This window comes from Melopsittacus undulatus, chromosome 5 (assembly GCF_012275295.1).
Source record: "Melopsittacus undulatus isolate bMelUnd1 chromosome 5, bMelUnd1.mat.Z, whole genome shotgun sequence".
NCBI lineage: Eukaryota > Metazoa > Chordata > Aves > Psittaciformes > Psittaculidae > Melopsittacus > Melopsittacus undulatus.
The window spans coordinates 85,981,186-85,997,508 of record NC_047531.1 but is presented as its reverse complement, the minus strand read 5'-3'; the positions used below and the strand labels follow the sequence as shown (position 1 = coordinate 85,997,508).

General features: G+C 40.6%; 1 protein-coding gene across 1 annotated transcript; it reads left to right on the top strand.

The window, feature by feature from the left end:
- The first annotated feature begins 7,449 nt into the window (after positions 1-7,449).
- On the top strand, positions 7,450-15,934 carry MGST1 (microsomal glutathione S-transferase 1). Its single transcript, XM_034063128.1, has 4 exons — positions 7,450-7,497; positions 9,729-9,876; positions 11,983-12,077; positions 15,256-15,934. The coding sequence occupies exons 2-4, from the start codon at positions 9,736-9,738 to the stop codon at positions 15,500-15,502; spliced, it is 483 nt and encodes a 160-aa protein (XP_033919019.1). The 5' UTR covers positions 7,450-7,497; positions 9,729-9,735; the 3' UTR covers positions 15,503-15,934.
- The last annotated feature ends 389 nt before the right edge of the window (positions 15,935-16,323 follow it).

Sequence of the window (16,323 nt, the reverse complement as noted above, 5' to 3'; positions counted from 1 at the left end):
CTAACTGCATTCTAACCCAGGATTTTTGGAAGGCAAACTGCATTTAAAGGACACCTTCCAGTAGCATTAAGAACAAGAGTTTCTATGATTCATTTCACTTTTGGTTTTCCACACTCCCTCAAGAATATACAGATCCTCAGTTTGTAGCTTCTTGTACCTTCTTTCCTTCACTAGAGCTGAAAGTGCAAAGACAGTTCATCTACCATTAGAAGTCAATACTACCCTTTGCAAATATGCATCGGTGTGGGAATTAGGATGGGGTGAAGAGCATTGAGAGTTCGGTTCTCAGTTCTCTTGCTGTTACTATCAGGCTAAGGAGCCAGTCTTCCATGGAAAGCGGGCAAAAAGTCCTGCTGTCCTCAAAGCAGGAAGCTCATTCTTTTTCTTTTAGGACCACTTTCTCATCCTCTCTTGCTGCAGAGCTCCTACTGATATTTTACATATACATATACTGAGATGATTCACTATAGCTATTGTCAAGCACATATTTCTTCCTCAGCTTCTATATACCCAAATATATAGTAAAATGCCTCAGCTAAAAGGAGAGTGGCTCATTCGTGGTGAAAGAAGGCAAGATTGTTGCTTTGCAACCCTTCCCTTGTCAGGAGGCATATAAGATTTTTTATGGATCAGAAAAGCAACAGGAAGAAACCTGGCTTTGCTCCACGAGGAAGTGACCTGCACACTCTGAATTCAACACTATTGGTCAGAGTGCCAAAGATGGGAGGAAGAAAGGGATGGATTCAAGGTTTTTCCCTGTCACATGGCAGAAAGAGGCTCTGTTATTCCTGCTTAGCTCCACCCTAGGCAAGGCCTGTGGAAACCTCTGAAGAAGGGCAAAAAGGAGTATTTCAGAGCTCCCATGTGCAGTGCACACAAGTAAAAAAACCTTGCCCTAAATGTGAAAAGACAGATTACAGGGAGAAAAAAGCAACAACCTGACAAAAACTAGCACAGCTAGTAGAACTGTGTTATTGAGGATGCTATTTGTCATCTGCTGTAGAACAGAGCATACATTTTGGAACAGGCTGGCAATCCCATTTCATTCACTTCTTCACTTTCCTATTCCACAAGTGTCATTGCAAGTAAGCAGCAAAGTCACCCTCTTCATGAATTTCTCAAGCTGAAATACTCTCCTGAGGATTGTTATCCTGCTGCTGTGTGATCTAGTCTAGAAGCCTGCATGTACCAAATTAAAGAGAACTCTATGAATCAAAGCTGTGAGACTTGATACTGAGGTATATAATGAGCACAAGAGCACATAAGGCCCAGTGCTGCTCCCACAAAAATAAGTAGCAAGGGTCTGATACTGATTTTGTTTATCTGGCTACAAATCAAGAGCAACTTCACTGAAGCACTAAAGTAACTTTATTAAAGAACCAGTAAAAAGTGAACAAGCAGTCTTTCATCCACTGAATTCCCAGCATATCACACACTGTATTTAGTACAACACATTGTCCCAGCTTGACTTCATTCACCTGCAGGGTCATCCTCAGAAAACAAATGTTGAGGAAATGTTGAAGCTGTGTCTTAAAAGTGGTTATGATACAGTGGGAGAGTGGGTTAGCAGAGCCTACTGAGCCCTCGCCAACTCCCTGTCTGCAGACAAACAGAAGCAGGGATCCTTCTCAGAGGCCAAACTAAGCAAGAGTACTTGAGTACCCCCTCTGCTATACTGCCAGATCCTCCCGAGTCCAGAGCTGAAGGGAGGATTTGATGACCAGATAGCTATTAAGAGATTCCATAAAATCTTATGTGTTTATGAGCACTCTTTATTTAAGCTAAATAGACAGAGCAGCTGAATATCCCTTTGTACAGAGAGACTTAAAACAATGTTGAGCATCAAGCTAAGCCACAATGTGTTGCATCAGCCAAAAGATTTTCACTGTGGCAGGGAAATTAATGAGTTGCAACACAGTGTAACAGAGAAACATGGGTTATCATGGCTTGGGGGGGAAATGACATTTTTCTTAAGGCATAATACCAGAATGGCAAGGTTGAAGCTACGAGAAACAAAATTGCCCATTTCTACCAGAGGAACATATGATTTTGTGATGTTCTTTGTTAATGGGATTGCACCAAAGAACATAATCAGTACTGCAGAGAATAACCGCAACCCTGTTTCATCACTTCTTTATCTTTTTAATGAGAACTGCCTGGCAAGCACCATATACCAGGTCACAGTTCTGCCCAAAGAAGACTTGAGTTTGAGTAGTGTCTGAATGTGAATTTGCAGCCTATTATAATGGGGGTTATATGGACCAGTAAGTGAAAAACGGTTCCTGTCCCAATTAACTTTTCAATCACTTACATAACTCCTTTTTATTTTTTAAGCTTAAAGACAGAGTAAGATGCAGACTCTTGTCTTGCTGCTGTGGTTTGTTTTTATTTCCCCTCCCCAGGCTTTAGGGAGAGTGTCTCTGCTAAGTATTTCTGCAGCTGTTCAAAAGCAATCTTACTGCACAATACAGTATCTGAATAATTGTCTCAGGTGACTATTAAAGTCGACTGCTGCATCATAAAACCACAAGAAGTAATCTTGCACCACAGCAGAAAATACCCAACAGCCAACCCTGCAGAGTGTCGTTCCTGTTCACAGAGAGCTACTGCAACTGAGTGAACATTCAGGAAGACAGAAGGAGCACAGGGAAGGCTCTGGACCTTAAATTGTTCCTTTTCTTGCCAACTAAACAAAAGTTGCTGATTGTTAGATATTGAATTGTCTGTATTCATCCCTAGCCAACTGAAGTCAATGGACTTACATTGGGGAGGACGTTAATGTATTACACACGAAATGTTTGTCCTCTCCTTCCCTTCTCTCTGCCTCCTTACAGACTTTTATATACTGCAGTAAAGGAACCCCTTTAAAGCCTAATGTGTGGTAATACAGTTTAATTGTGGTTGGTTGGCCTGTTGGGGATAAAATGTGCTGGTTTCAAGTAATTTTGCTGACTCTAAACTTGGCTCCATACAGAGAGCTGGGGGAGGGAAGGTTGTAAATAAAAATAGCTGAGAAGGCTCTGCACACTGCAAAGGTACTGCTGGAGTAGGCCCTATAATTGCAGATAATTGATATTTTTAAAACAATGATGTTTGTCTCACACTGACTACATGGTCTGCCCCTTAGCCCTTACATGAGAACAACTCACACACAAATTAACTCCTAGACAAACATGCATTGAGGCTCTCTATCCTCTCAGAGCAGAATGTGCTCACTTTGCATTCATTACACAACTTCAGTCCGTGAGCTGGAGACAGCTGAACTGCTGAAGGCAGGAGTCTCCAGCCTTCATTTCCTGATGGATGAAAACAGACACCCAAAAAACAGGGGTCCTGCTCTTTCTCCCCACATCTGATCCAGTACTTCTACAGAATCCCACCCATAGTCCTACCGTAAGATCCGTTATTTATGCTTGTGTGCAGGACAAGTATTTAATACTGATCAATACGTCGCTTACATGGAACACGTAAGTTCTTTCTTTCAGATGTTTACTCCCCAAAAATAGCCCCCTGTACAGGAGTACAACTGTCCATCCCCACCTTCAGCACTCAGAATTTCTGAATCACCAAGCAGAAGTTGCTCCATTAGATAAAGATGGTTCATAACCCATCAGTGATATATACACACAAAGTGTTGAGAAACTTCAATTTTAAATGACTAATAATAAGCAACAGGATCATTTAGCCTATTAATATGCAACTGATATGGATCCATTGGTATGAATCCAGTTAAGATTAACAGTGACTAAAGATTCAGGCCATTGTAAGTGCGGTTTAGTACTCTCACGGAATAATGAGCTTGCTTCAATCCACAGGGCAGAGCTCTTTCACTGCCTTACACAGATACCTACATTTACATGAATATAAAAACCTCACCAAATGATCTAAGAGGACTTTGAGAGTTAACTTTATAACTTTATCTATTTGTCTATAAACATACCAGGTCTGTATGTCTACAGGTATCTCCATTTCCTGCAAAGCTGGTGCTTGTTTACTTCAAGGGATCTCTTGTCTATAGAGACACCTTGCAACTTCTTGCTAGATACTTTTTATCATCTTTGTATTCTCAGTATCTTAAAATTCATTTTGCTCTCTATACTTTGTCATTTAATCTGTGAACTTGATAAACTTTCTGCTTTTATAATGAATATTTTTCTCCTGTTACTTCAGTGTTGTTTGAAAGGATCAGGTTTTGTTCTGTAGGCTGTATTTAACTATACTTACCAAATAACTCTTCCCACTGGATTAGTTTAAAAGTAACTTCCTATGGTGTCTGCAAAATCTGTTTTATTGGCATATCTGAGCTTACAATGATATCAACTGTCTCATGACCTTTAATTATATAAAATATCTTGCTTTCCTAGCAAAAACAACTGTATGGGTCAAATAGCACCACTAAAGCTGAGGTTAATGCCTTTTATTCCCCTTCAACATAGCACGGGACTTTAAATACCTTACCCCATATGCATTTCTGTCAGCTGCAAAGGTGGTTCCATGATGCAGACTTATTTCCAGAAGCAAGACCGCAATACTGCAGTATTCATATGCAGCGAAAGAGGAATCAAGGCAAGGAATGGTCCATGATGTGCTTATATATAGACCTACTGAAAAGGTTTGTCTATGTGCCAGCCAAATCCTTTCTGAGCTGTTTCTCAACTGGGACATCAAGCTGTGCACGGCAATGGTCTACAGAGACTTCTTAATATGTGGAGTGCTTCTTCTGATATGTCCACACTTGATGAAAGCCAGTAAGCAACTTTAGAGGATAACCTTACTCATTGTCTCTTTAAATGACCAATAAATGAGCTTCGTGGGGGGTTTTGGATAATGTATTAATGATGTATAACTGAGCAGACTATCAGCACATACAACCACTCTTCTGTTTTGTGGAGATTGTATCCTTTTACCTTCTCACACTGCTTGTTGGTCACCACCCACTGTGGTCACTTAAACCACATATGATTGTTACTGTCTCCTTAGTGAGCATCTGGAATTCTAACACCCACTCCTCTCCCTTTTCTCCCCCAAAGAAAGATCCTTTCTTCCTGTTTTTGAAGCAGTTTGCCAGAAAAACCAGAAAGCAGCATGAGTTTTTCTGAAACTGGAGCCATTTGAATCACACTGAAATTACATAGCTGTCAACATCTGATATAGTGAAAGTGCTTTCTATCCAGATAGGGTGTAGGTTTTAATGAAGTAGCACAAAATTGGCTCTGGTCCATTATACTAAACATTTTGTAACACTTTCCTTTTGGCATTTAAGCAGTATTTCAGATTTTAAGTTAATATATGGACTGAATCCTAGTGCACAAGTTTTGTTTTACTCTGTAAACCACTGGCTTATTTAATGAAGGAAGTATAATTTGTCAATTTGACAGGAGAGGTATTTGAGGAAACAACTAATTTATATTAGCAAGGGGGTGGTGAACAAAAGCTTCAGATGTGGTGAAAATGTATTGTTGGTATCTTCTTTACCGCTCTAATTATGGTGAATAAATGGACCCGAAGGAGGAGACAGGATAAAACAAGTCAATACATGCCTCTCCCTGCAGTCAGAAGAGAAAGACTACACTTATCTGGCCTCCTTGAGAAGTATCTATTCCTTGCTGGAGGTTAAATGAAAAACTCTTGTATTCCCACTTTTATGCTGACCCTAAACTTGTGTCTTGGCTCTACTGTTTCTGGCTATATGGATAGTTCTTCAAGTCAATGGGAAAATTGTCATGAAAAAGGGTTGCTCACATGAATGACGTTTGCAAGATAAGCCCTTCATGATCAGTATAACCCTGGGCATCGGGCTGATAGGGCATCCCTGATTTACAAGAGTAATCCTATTAGCATCACAGGAACAATTCACATGAGTAAGAACTGTGAGAATGGGCCCCAGAGGAGCAACTATCACCAGTTATGTATCTAACCTCACTGAGATCACAGCAGTTCTCAAATGTTCTACAGGCACTTTATGCTGCTAGTGAACTTTGAGAAGGAAACAGTCCTTGAGCACAAGTTCAATTCTGCTTTACTATGGCCCCAGTTTTCCACACAGTCTCATCACTGCTCTTAAGTGGCTCAGGGCCTGCAAGAAATAGTGTCTTTTTTTTCTTCTTTCTCTTTATGTATTTTCTTTCTTTCATTTATTTTTTTTCTCATTTTCTATTTTTTTTAAATTTTCCCCCTTCCCTTCTCACCCTTCCCCTGCCCTTCATTTGTTTCATTTCTCTTGATTTTTCTTTTCACTTCTTTCTCCATTACTCCCTTCTCCTCATTACTTTCATTTATCTTTTCATTTCTGTTCCCCTTTTCTATTTTTGAATCTTTTAATACTAAATCTTTTATCTTTTTTTTTGTATCTTTTTCCCTTTCCTTTCCCTTTTTATGTCTCCCTTCTCTTTCCTCCCCTCTCTTCTCTTCTTAATCATTTCTCCCTTCCCTCCACTTTCCTTCTTTCATTTATCTTGTTTTTTCTTTTCTCCTTTTCTCTTTATCTTTTTTCTCCCTTCCTTTCCTTTCCCTTCCCTCTTTTACCTATTGTCTCTGTTCTTCTTTTACAATTCTTTTATTTCTTCTCTACCCTTTCCTTTTATTGTCCATCTTTTATTATTTCCCTTCCTCTTGATTTTTCTTCTGTCTTTCCTCATCTTCTCTTTAACTTTCTTCATCTTTCAGCTTTTTTTCTCTTTTAATTTTCTCCCTTCCCACTTTTCCCTTTTCATTTACATTGATTTTTGTTTCAAGTCCTAGAGCACGAGCAGGAGCCAGTGGCCTGCCCTGAAGTTCCTTTACTATTAGGCTTTGCAAAGCAACGTAGTGTACATTGACTGGACCAGTGCTGACAGCTTAACAATGCAAGCATTTGTAGGAGTTTTTCCCTTCAGATGCTTCCAAACAACATAGGAGCCCAAAGTACTGAGACTTCAGCTGCTTTACAGTCTTTCAGGTAGTCTTTGAGCCAGCTGTTGCTTGTGGAATCGCTGGACATGGCCTGTGAAGATGACAGCCTGGGTCACAAGTCATAGAATCACAGAATCATAGAACAGTTAGGATTGGAAAGGACCTCAAGATCATCTAGTTCCAACCCCCTGCCATGGGCAGGGACACCTCACACTAAACCATATCACCCAAGGCTCTGTCCAACCTGGCCTTGAACACTGCCAGGGATGGAGCAAAGTCTGTTTCCCTGAGGGAGTTCACAGACAGCCGGAATGTTGCCTGATTGCTCTGTCTGCCTTTCCTTCTGCTCCCCCAGGTTGTGCTCTCTGCGGTCTGCTCCTCACCCTGCCCCGATCCTTGCTGAACCACCACCGACAAACCCACCAACCCCTCAGGCTCCATTGGGGCAGCACCATCCCCACAGGGAACCGGGCCAGGACCCGCCTCCGCGGCCGCAGGGGCGAGGCGAGGCGGGGCCGTGCCCCGGGGCGGGGGAGCCGCAGTGCCCGAGCGGGACCGGTGCTGGTGGCCGTGGTGTGTGCACTCTCCGAGGGGCCGGTAGTCGAGGTGCGTCGTAGCTGTCTTATGGCGGCTGCCGGGAGGGAACGGGAGGCTTGTGACCCAGGCAGTCTGTTGTGATGATGGGGACCCTCCGTGTCCGCGGGGGTCGGTGGGGCAGCTCCCCGGGGGTGGGAGGCCCTGGGTCCCGCAGGGGCCGGGATCAGCGCCCGGCTCTGGGGAGGAGGCGGTGCCGGCTCAGGTGCTCAGTGGGGCCGGTACCGGCGGTCGGAGTGTGCTTCGGGAGCCGTGTTGCGACACCCGCTGACGGAAGGCTGGCCCGGTGCTAATGTCGCCGATTACATGTGTCAGTCTGAGCTGGGATGAGGGCCTTAGCACAGCTGTCTTCCTGTTCAGGGCATGGCAGCTCAGGTGTCTTTTAGGACCCTTTACATAGGATCTGGACTTGTGCACTTAGCCAGGCTCACGTTTTGCATTCGCACCATGGAAAGGTGGTGTAATGCAACCTGTGTGGATCAGGCTATTTGTTGCCTAAGCATATCCCTTCAAGCCCTATCCAGTTTTAGTATGTGAGGCTTATTTTTTTGCAGTTCTGCTGGTGTTAAATCTGTAACTAATGTGGCATGTTTCCTTTTCATAGTGAAAGTAAGGCCTGGGCTTTATGACAGTTTGGAGAGGCCACCCTTGCTAGTAGGGGAAATGGGTAAATGTGTAGTTCCAGAGATGGTGGTGGACAGTTTCTCATGACTTTATATAGTTCCTGGATGTATTCAGCATAGTTTTAAAATACAGTCGAGAAAAACACTCTCCATGGCATGGATTTACTTTATTTTTGATGTGTGAAACTGTGAGTTTTTTGCTGTGATACAGTTGAAAATTGCAGTTTCTTTTCGTTGCCGAGAAAAACCTTTGCTAAATGGCTGGTTATTTGAGAACTGGTGTTCTGTAGTGTGAGAAGAGGGAGAGTTCTACTGCATTTCCTATAACCCCTGGACCCTGGTACTTGGCCCATGGCCCAAGCACTGTTTTAGAAGGGATAAAAGAGGGAGCAGAATGCCATCACTGCAGCCAGACATGTCCATGCAAGGCTAGATTTGTTTCAATGAGCAAGGGGCTGCCTACCTCCATGCTGCCCACCAAGGATTGGCTTTCAGTGCAAGAGCCTTCTGCTGCTCTTGGTTTGCTTAGTTTCCCTTGTTTGGCTATAGCTGGCAGTAACCCTGTGCTGAAAGCACAACGAAAGATTGTTAGAGTTGTAATCAAGTTAATAACAGTATTACCTTTTTTATTATATAGGTAATAATTGTATTACCTATTTTATTATTGTTAAAATGATATCCTAGGAAATAAGTTAACTATAACAAAAAGTGCATTTATTTTGGTCTCTAGTGAAGCTGAGACATTCTAGTTTTATAGATTCCTAATTACCAAGTACATGATTGAAGCATTTGGTGATGCAAAAGCCTTGCTCTGTGCAGAGCACAGATTGAGTGTGCAAGGGGGCATGCTTTTCATTTTACATGTGTCAGTCCTCATCACATTCTTATTGTGGTGTTCATAAAAGGTACCACCTTCATAAGATTGTGGGTTTGGTATGGTCTCACGAAAAGAGACTTCATTAGCTTAAACCTCCCATGATAAAAGCATAAATAGTTCTCTTCTTTTTTGTCATTACAACTTAATCTTTGCCCGTGAATCATGCTAAAAGCAATTTTTAAAAGCAAGGTCTTAAAGGGGAAGAACACATGTTAAACTTGGTTTGATCACAAGCTATTACTAGGTACGAGTATTGGTTATTTTGAACTCTGAAGTGCAATTATAATTGTGTAATTTTACAAAAAAAGGTATACAATAATCATTTACCTCTTTAAACACTACAGTATGTATAGTATGTCATCACACTCTTTCTATCCTGGTCACTGCTTAGTTAAAGTCACTGGTTCAAGTTAATTGGTCTAAAATTGGTGTGTTATTTCAAAAGTACTAATTTCTGTGACTAACTTTTGTTTCTGCAATTACATTAAATCTTTCGTTGGTTTATATTTTGACAGTTTAATAAGCAGATACAATGAGAGCTAAATAATATAATTTCTCATCTTAAAGTATTATATCATGGCATTGTGAAAATAAACTGAGGAAAATACATTTGATAATAAACTTGTCATGGTGACAAAATTGTGCTGTTATTGCAGAGATGCTAAAAAAAGGCTGTTCTGACAATCTTGTCAGAACTTTGGATTGCTATGATGTTAGTCTGATTTTAATGTTCTGTTTAAAAGGTCATCAATGAAAAGTGGAGAAATGGCCAGATTGACCCAGTTTGTTGAAAATGAAGTCATCCAAGCTTTTGCTACTTATGCAACTATTGTCGTTCTGAAAATGATGCTAATGAGTGTTACAACATCATACTTCAGACTCACGAGAAAGGTAAGAAATTGGGAATGCTGTACTGAATTTGTACTGAAATAATATCAATTTGTACTGGAATAATATCATAAGTGCTCAGCTTTCACATACTGGTGCTGTGCTTTGTTCCTCATCCCTCTAACAATGATATTCTGAGTTTGGTGTGCTGGTGCTTTGTTGATCTCAGACGGGCTACATCTTTAACCTAATTATGGTATAATTATGAGACTGTATTTTACAGTTGCATTTGGCTTATTCAGCCTTTATAAAACATTTCTGTTATTTTAAAATAAGAGTTTTTCATCACTGTAATTTCCACTGTCTTCTGAAAAGCTGGTGTCCAGGGCACCCAGTTTATAAAGTAAATAAAGCGTGATATGAGGCCGTGCTACATGGATAACCAGCTAGTAGGTTCAGAAGAGGGAATATAGTGAATTTTTATGCATCTGTAACCCTTTCATCCAGTAATTCTAAAGCTGTTTACACTCTCTAGTTGTTTTAGCCTTCCCATTGCAGGTAAGTCATTATCTAAAAGAAAGAAAAAATACTTCTTTTTCTAGAATGTGAGGCAGGCTGAAAATGTATGTGGATTGATGTGTAGGCTGTATATGAGAGGTCCACTGAGGTTTACTAAATAATGCAGAAGCATGGAATAATTGCATCTGGCTTTGGAGAGGGTGTTCATGGGAAGCACTGTGCTGTGTTTGCCCTGTTCTTGGTCTTCAGACATCTGCTCATAGCCACTAGTGAAAACACTTGGTCCTGGGCTGAAAGAGCCCCGAGTTTGCCTGATATGGCTCTTCTTGTGAGATGTGGTTTTGTGAGACAGCATGTGCTTCAAGGATCTTATTGTAAATCCTGTCGTTTGTCCTTTTCCTGTTGGATTTTTTTTTTTCCTGCTTGGTACAAGAGAACCCAGATGAACTGTTCTGTTGTTAATGAAGTCCTAAGACTGTTTGAGCTACTACTGGGTTTTGATAGCTCTCTAGGTCTTTGAAACATCTGAAGACTGGGTATGGTAGAGCACACAGCCTGTGCTTTATATCCAGAATAGGACCCAGATGTCTGTGTTGCAACCTTACTTGCTTTTGCTCTTGCACAACCATATCGGCTGTACCAATCCTATATGTAAATCCAGTCATGTCCTGTGTTTAACATTTGTAACCGTGTTATGATCCCTATGTATGTAGGTGCCAATAGGGCCTTCCTTATTTTGAAGTACTTGGTTTTCTTATGACAGACAGTGTTACTACAGACAAATTATTGAAGTAATTTCCTATGTAATATTAAAAGTCTTTAAAATGTTAACACAAAAGGAGGAAAGCAGATGGTGGAGTGAGGGAAGGTAAAGTGTTGCTGATGTTTATGCTTTTAATGTGTCTCAAGAATTTTGAGGCCAAGGATATTTCACAGGAAGGCATCAAGGCTGCCTCAGAAAGCAATCATGTAGCTCTCCGAAAATCAGACAGTTTTCTTGACTACACTTGCATACCCTGAATGGTCCACAGAATGCATGTGTTATTACATGTGTCAGCAAGAAGAGATCTACTAACTAACTAAATTAAATCGTGTTTTTAAGTAGTGTCTTACAGTATTTGGAGGTAGTAACAGGTCATATAGATAGAAAAATTTCTACCTAAGAGGAAAGGGAGAAACTTACTTGGTCATAAATGAAGATGGGAGTAAGTTGCTCAGATCCTGTTGCTGTGTCGACTTCTGAAGAAGGAAGGGATCCAAAAAGGCTTTCAGGTAACTTGTCAAGAATAGTGAAAAAGAGACTTAGGCAATACAGACAGTAGTTCTTCCTTACAGGTCCCTGGGTTCCTTCAGCCCATTGCCATTACTTCAGGCTGAGTATCAGTCATCTGCAGTGCTTGTTGATCTTACAAGAAGGTTTTATCTGCATGCATAAATTACGTTACATTAATTTGTCAGCACACAAGCACAGGGTAGCCTCAAGAAAACAGTAGTGCAGTGAACAATATATTATTCCCCGTGCATTTAGGTTCAGGTAAGTTATGTGAAGTCCTAGAGACATTAGTAAAAAGAATGACCTTTACAGCAGGCTGCCTTGACTGGAAGAAACGTTTTGGCTACTAATGTCTCCCGTGTTTGGATTTGAAATAGGCCTTTGACAACCCAGAAGATACAGCATCATTTGGAAAAGGCGAAAACGCTAAAAAATTCCTGCGGACTCATCCAGATGTTGATCGTGTACGCAGGTAATGCATAGGAGTCTTAAACATATTTTAAATAGCAGAATAGTACTAAATGAGGGAATTAAAATTTCACCACATTCTCTTTGGCAAGCCTATGTCTCTGTGTTGGTTTATGTAGTAATCTAATACATAAATTTGTTTAAATGAAAAAAAACAGTTACACAGTCAAACAAAATAATAATACTAAAAAGAATAAGTCTTTAATCATTCAATCATAAAATGGTTTGGGTTGGAAAGGACCTTAAGATCATCTAGTTCAAATCCCCCTGCCATGGGCAGGGACTCTTCGCACTAGACCATGTCACCCAAGGTTCTGTCCAAGTTGGCCTTAGAGACTGCCAGGGGTGGAGCATTTACCACTTCTTTGGGCAACCTGTTCCGGTTCCTGTTCCAGTTCTCACCACCTGCACTGGGCCATAGCTTTCCTGATCTGATCCCACACAACATGCCTGTATTCTTCCCAGGCTGCCTGTCCTTGCTTCCACTTTCTGCAATTTTCCTTTTCTTTCTCAGTTTTCTCAGCAGCTCCTTACCCATCCATGGAGGCCTCCTGGCCTTCTTGCCCCATTTTCTTCTTGTTGGGACACAATGCTCCTGAGCTTGGAGCAGGTCTTGGGCCCCCCTGCCCTCTAGGGCTATATCCAATGGAACCTTACTAAGCAGGGTCCTGAAGAGGCCAGAGTCTGCTCCCTTGAAGTCCAGGGCAGTGAGCTTGCTGCGTGCCCTTCTCACTGCACTGAGGATCTCAAGCTCCACTATTTCCTGATCACTGCAGCTAAGGCTGCCTTGGAGCATCACACTCTCCACTAGCCCCTGTTGGTGAGCATGAGGTCAAGCATGGCACCTCTCCTTACCAAGTTATAATAGCTAACTCTTGGGTGGTATCTTGTATGCATGGAGGAGGTGATGAGAAGATTGTAAAATATGACCATAAGTTGATTTAATATGAAACAGTATCCATGAAGTGTAAATGAGGTATCTGTGTAATTTGAACACCAGTTGCAATATTGCATCTTTTTCTCAAGTATAAAGAAAATAATACGATGAAGAGAAGTAACTATGTTAAAATCATAGAACTCCAGACTTGTAATGAGACAGTTAATCTGGCAAATGGTACAGAGTGGGAGTCAAAGCTTGTGTTCCCTTTGCCGGATTGAATTGAGCTTACTCAACAGTGTGTCAATTGTACAGGAAAGTTGACTAGCCTTCTGGAAGAATGCCGTTAATAGTATGGCAGAGTGCAACCTGCCGTGTATGTGTTTTCTTTAGCAAGATTCGTGGCAGAATGTAAACTGTATTTCAGTGGGCTAAATATTGCAGCTTATTTAATTTTATTTAGCTGAAGACAAAATTTTCTGCTACCAAAATCATAACTTTCAAGATGCTACTAACAAGGAATGCTTTCCATATTTTATTTGTGAATGGAGCTCACAGTTTATTTGCTATATATATTTTTATACTAAAAGCTTGAATGTAAATGAACTGTTCTCATTTAAACCACCATTAGGGAAGATCTTGAAAATAAGTGTTAGCTCTGATTTAAGAACAGTTCATCCTTCAAATGTACATGACTGTGGTTTCATGAAGGCTGGTAATTCCTGTATGTCTCTTTTGGAATAAAATCACAGAAAGAAGAGTGTAATCTCAGTGGGCTGTAAAGATGCTTTGAACTTTCCTTTTTCCCTCTGAGTGGTTCAGGAAGTTGTTAGTTGATAGAAATATGGAGGGACTTCTACAGAGGAATGTAGTGACAAGAAAAGGGGGGATGGCTTTAAGCTGAAAGAGGGAGATTTAGATTACACGTAAGGAAAAAAATTCTTCACTATGAGTGTGGTGAGACACATTAACAGGTTGTGGCTGCTCCATCCCTGAAAGTATTCCAGGCCAGGTTGGACAGGGCTTTGAGCAACCTGCTCTAGTGAAAGTTGTCCCTGCCCATGGCGGGGGGGTTGGTACCAGATGACCTTTAAGGTCCCTTCCAACCCAAGCCGGTTTATGTTTCTATGATTATTAAATCCTGTGTTGCTGTTCTGCAGGGTTGTTTAGACTTCTCCAGACCTAGTAAGTCAGCTTGGTTCTAATCGCTCTCTGGTGTTGTAGCATCCATGTTTTCTTCCCAAGAATGGTTCTTAATGGAAGTTTACTTTTTTGTTTTTTGCAAGTTTCATGGCAACAGATAATGCTGCATAGATTTAGCATGGCTTCTTTTCTATATAAGTGACTGGAATTTGTTCTGTTTATGGTTATAGAAAAGACATTACTTTTTTGGGGAAAAAAGAGTAAAACAGCTGAAGGATATGCTTCCTTGTAATGATGAGTACAGAATGCAGCTGCAAAACAGCACCATGTTCTGATTCTAGTTGGCTGTAAAATTTGACATAATTAGTAAGGCTTAGAGATTGTTTCAATCAGTAAATTTGGCTGGAAGCATAATTTATCTAAAGAGGTAAAGGGAGTGGAGAAGGTTTAGGAGAAAGTGTGAAAAATACTTCAAGATCTGGAGTTCAGTCTCAACATATTTGTAGTAAATTATATTATGGTTTCAAAATTTCAATCATTTTTCAGCTATTTTAATGCCTACTGGTGAGGAAAATGAACTGAAGCGTAACTGTCACACCTGTTAGATGCTCAAAAATAACATTCCTCAAGATGATTTAACTTCATGAAGAACTGATAGATTATTTCATATATAGGATATTTAGTATTTTCTTTATAGAGACTACGAACTGAGTTTATGGGATTGGAATAAATCATCTGGGCAATGAAGTCTAGTAGTTGCAGTCACAGTTATCCTGTTAATTGAGGTTCAGTTAAGAGGGACTATGAGAAAATTGCAGCTATCTGTCCCTGCCTTTCCTTGTGTTCTTACACCCAGATGCACTTATATACCTCAAGTAAGCCCCTAATATTACCAAGGTCCTGGGGAAAAAGTAAGAGAGCTTTTATACAGAAGATCAGGAGCTTAAAAATGTGGGGTGCAGTAAGAGACCCCAGAGTGATGTCAGGTAAACATGCCAAAAACATTTCAGTAGCTGAATCAAGTCTCCACTGCAGAGGAAGCCAACAGCTGTGTTAGAGCCTTAACAAAAGCATGATCTGATGATGCTGAAAAATAATGAGCCTTGAAGTGGTTTATTCAACAAAATGTAACAGTATAAACCAACTTTGCTTCTTTTCCCAGATGCCACCTGAATGACCTGGAAAATATCGTCCCTTTTTTTGGTATTGGACTGCTGTATGCTCTTAGTGGCCCTGAGCTTTCCTCAGCCTTGCTGCACTTCAGGATCTTCACTGCGTGTAGGATCCTTCACACTTTTGCCTATTTGATCCCTCTTCCCCAGCCCAGCAGAGGTTTGTCTTGGGCAATAGGGTATGTGGTGACCTTTTCTATGGCATACAACGTAATGAAGTCAGTGCTGTACCTGTAGCAGAGTCATAGCTTCTGTGTACCATTTGACATTCCATACAAAGTTTCCAGGAGTGTATGCTGATGTCTTGAAGGAGCCAGCATTCCGTGGTGACTGGAATTAATTTTTTAACAGAGGCCTTTCTTTCCTGTTCAGAACTGTTTCTTTTTGGAAGGGGGGAGAAAAGAAGAAGCCTTTCTCTCTGTATTCCCTATTCATGGGTTGCATTGCCAAAATATTAGGTTGAGTGTTCCCTTTGTGATTTGTCAAGTGCTTACAATTCTAAACATGCGATAGTTCTGTATTGATAGCATGTGTGGTAATTTTCTACAGATGCACTATTTTTGGCTGTAGCACTGAAGTCTAAATCAATAAAGACAAGAGGAAAAATAAGCATGTTTGTATTTTTGTTTTCATTTTGACTCTTCTCACTGCAGCCAGCAAATAGCATGTCACTATGTATCAGGAAGAAATTCCAATCATACAGTTCTTTGAAGAATGCTTACCTTAATAATAAGATATAACCAGTGATGCTAGGCTTGTTGTAAGAAATCTTTGATGAAATTGTTGTTTGAATAATCCACTTTGGGACTAAAAAAACCCAAACCATTGCAGCTCCATTTCTCTCTGTTGAATAGATAAAATTAAAAAAGTATATGGGCTAAACTCTGTATAGTGACACTGGTGAAAATTTAAAGTAATCCTTCTTGTTGAAATGTATCCAGTCACAAAACCTGTGTTTGGATTAAGTGTAGGCCCTTTGTAGAAGATTTATTTTATTTTATTTTTTTATAAATTCAGCATAAAATGAGCAACACTTGCAAATGTATCAGGCAGTTCAG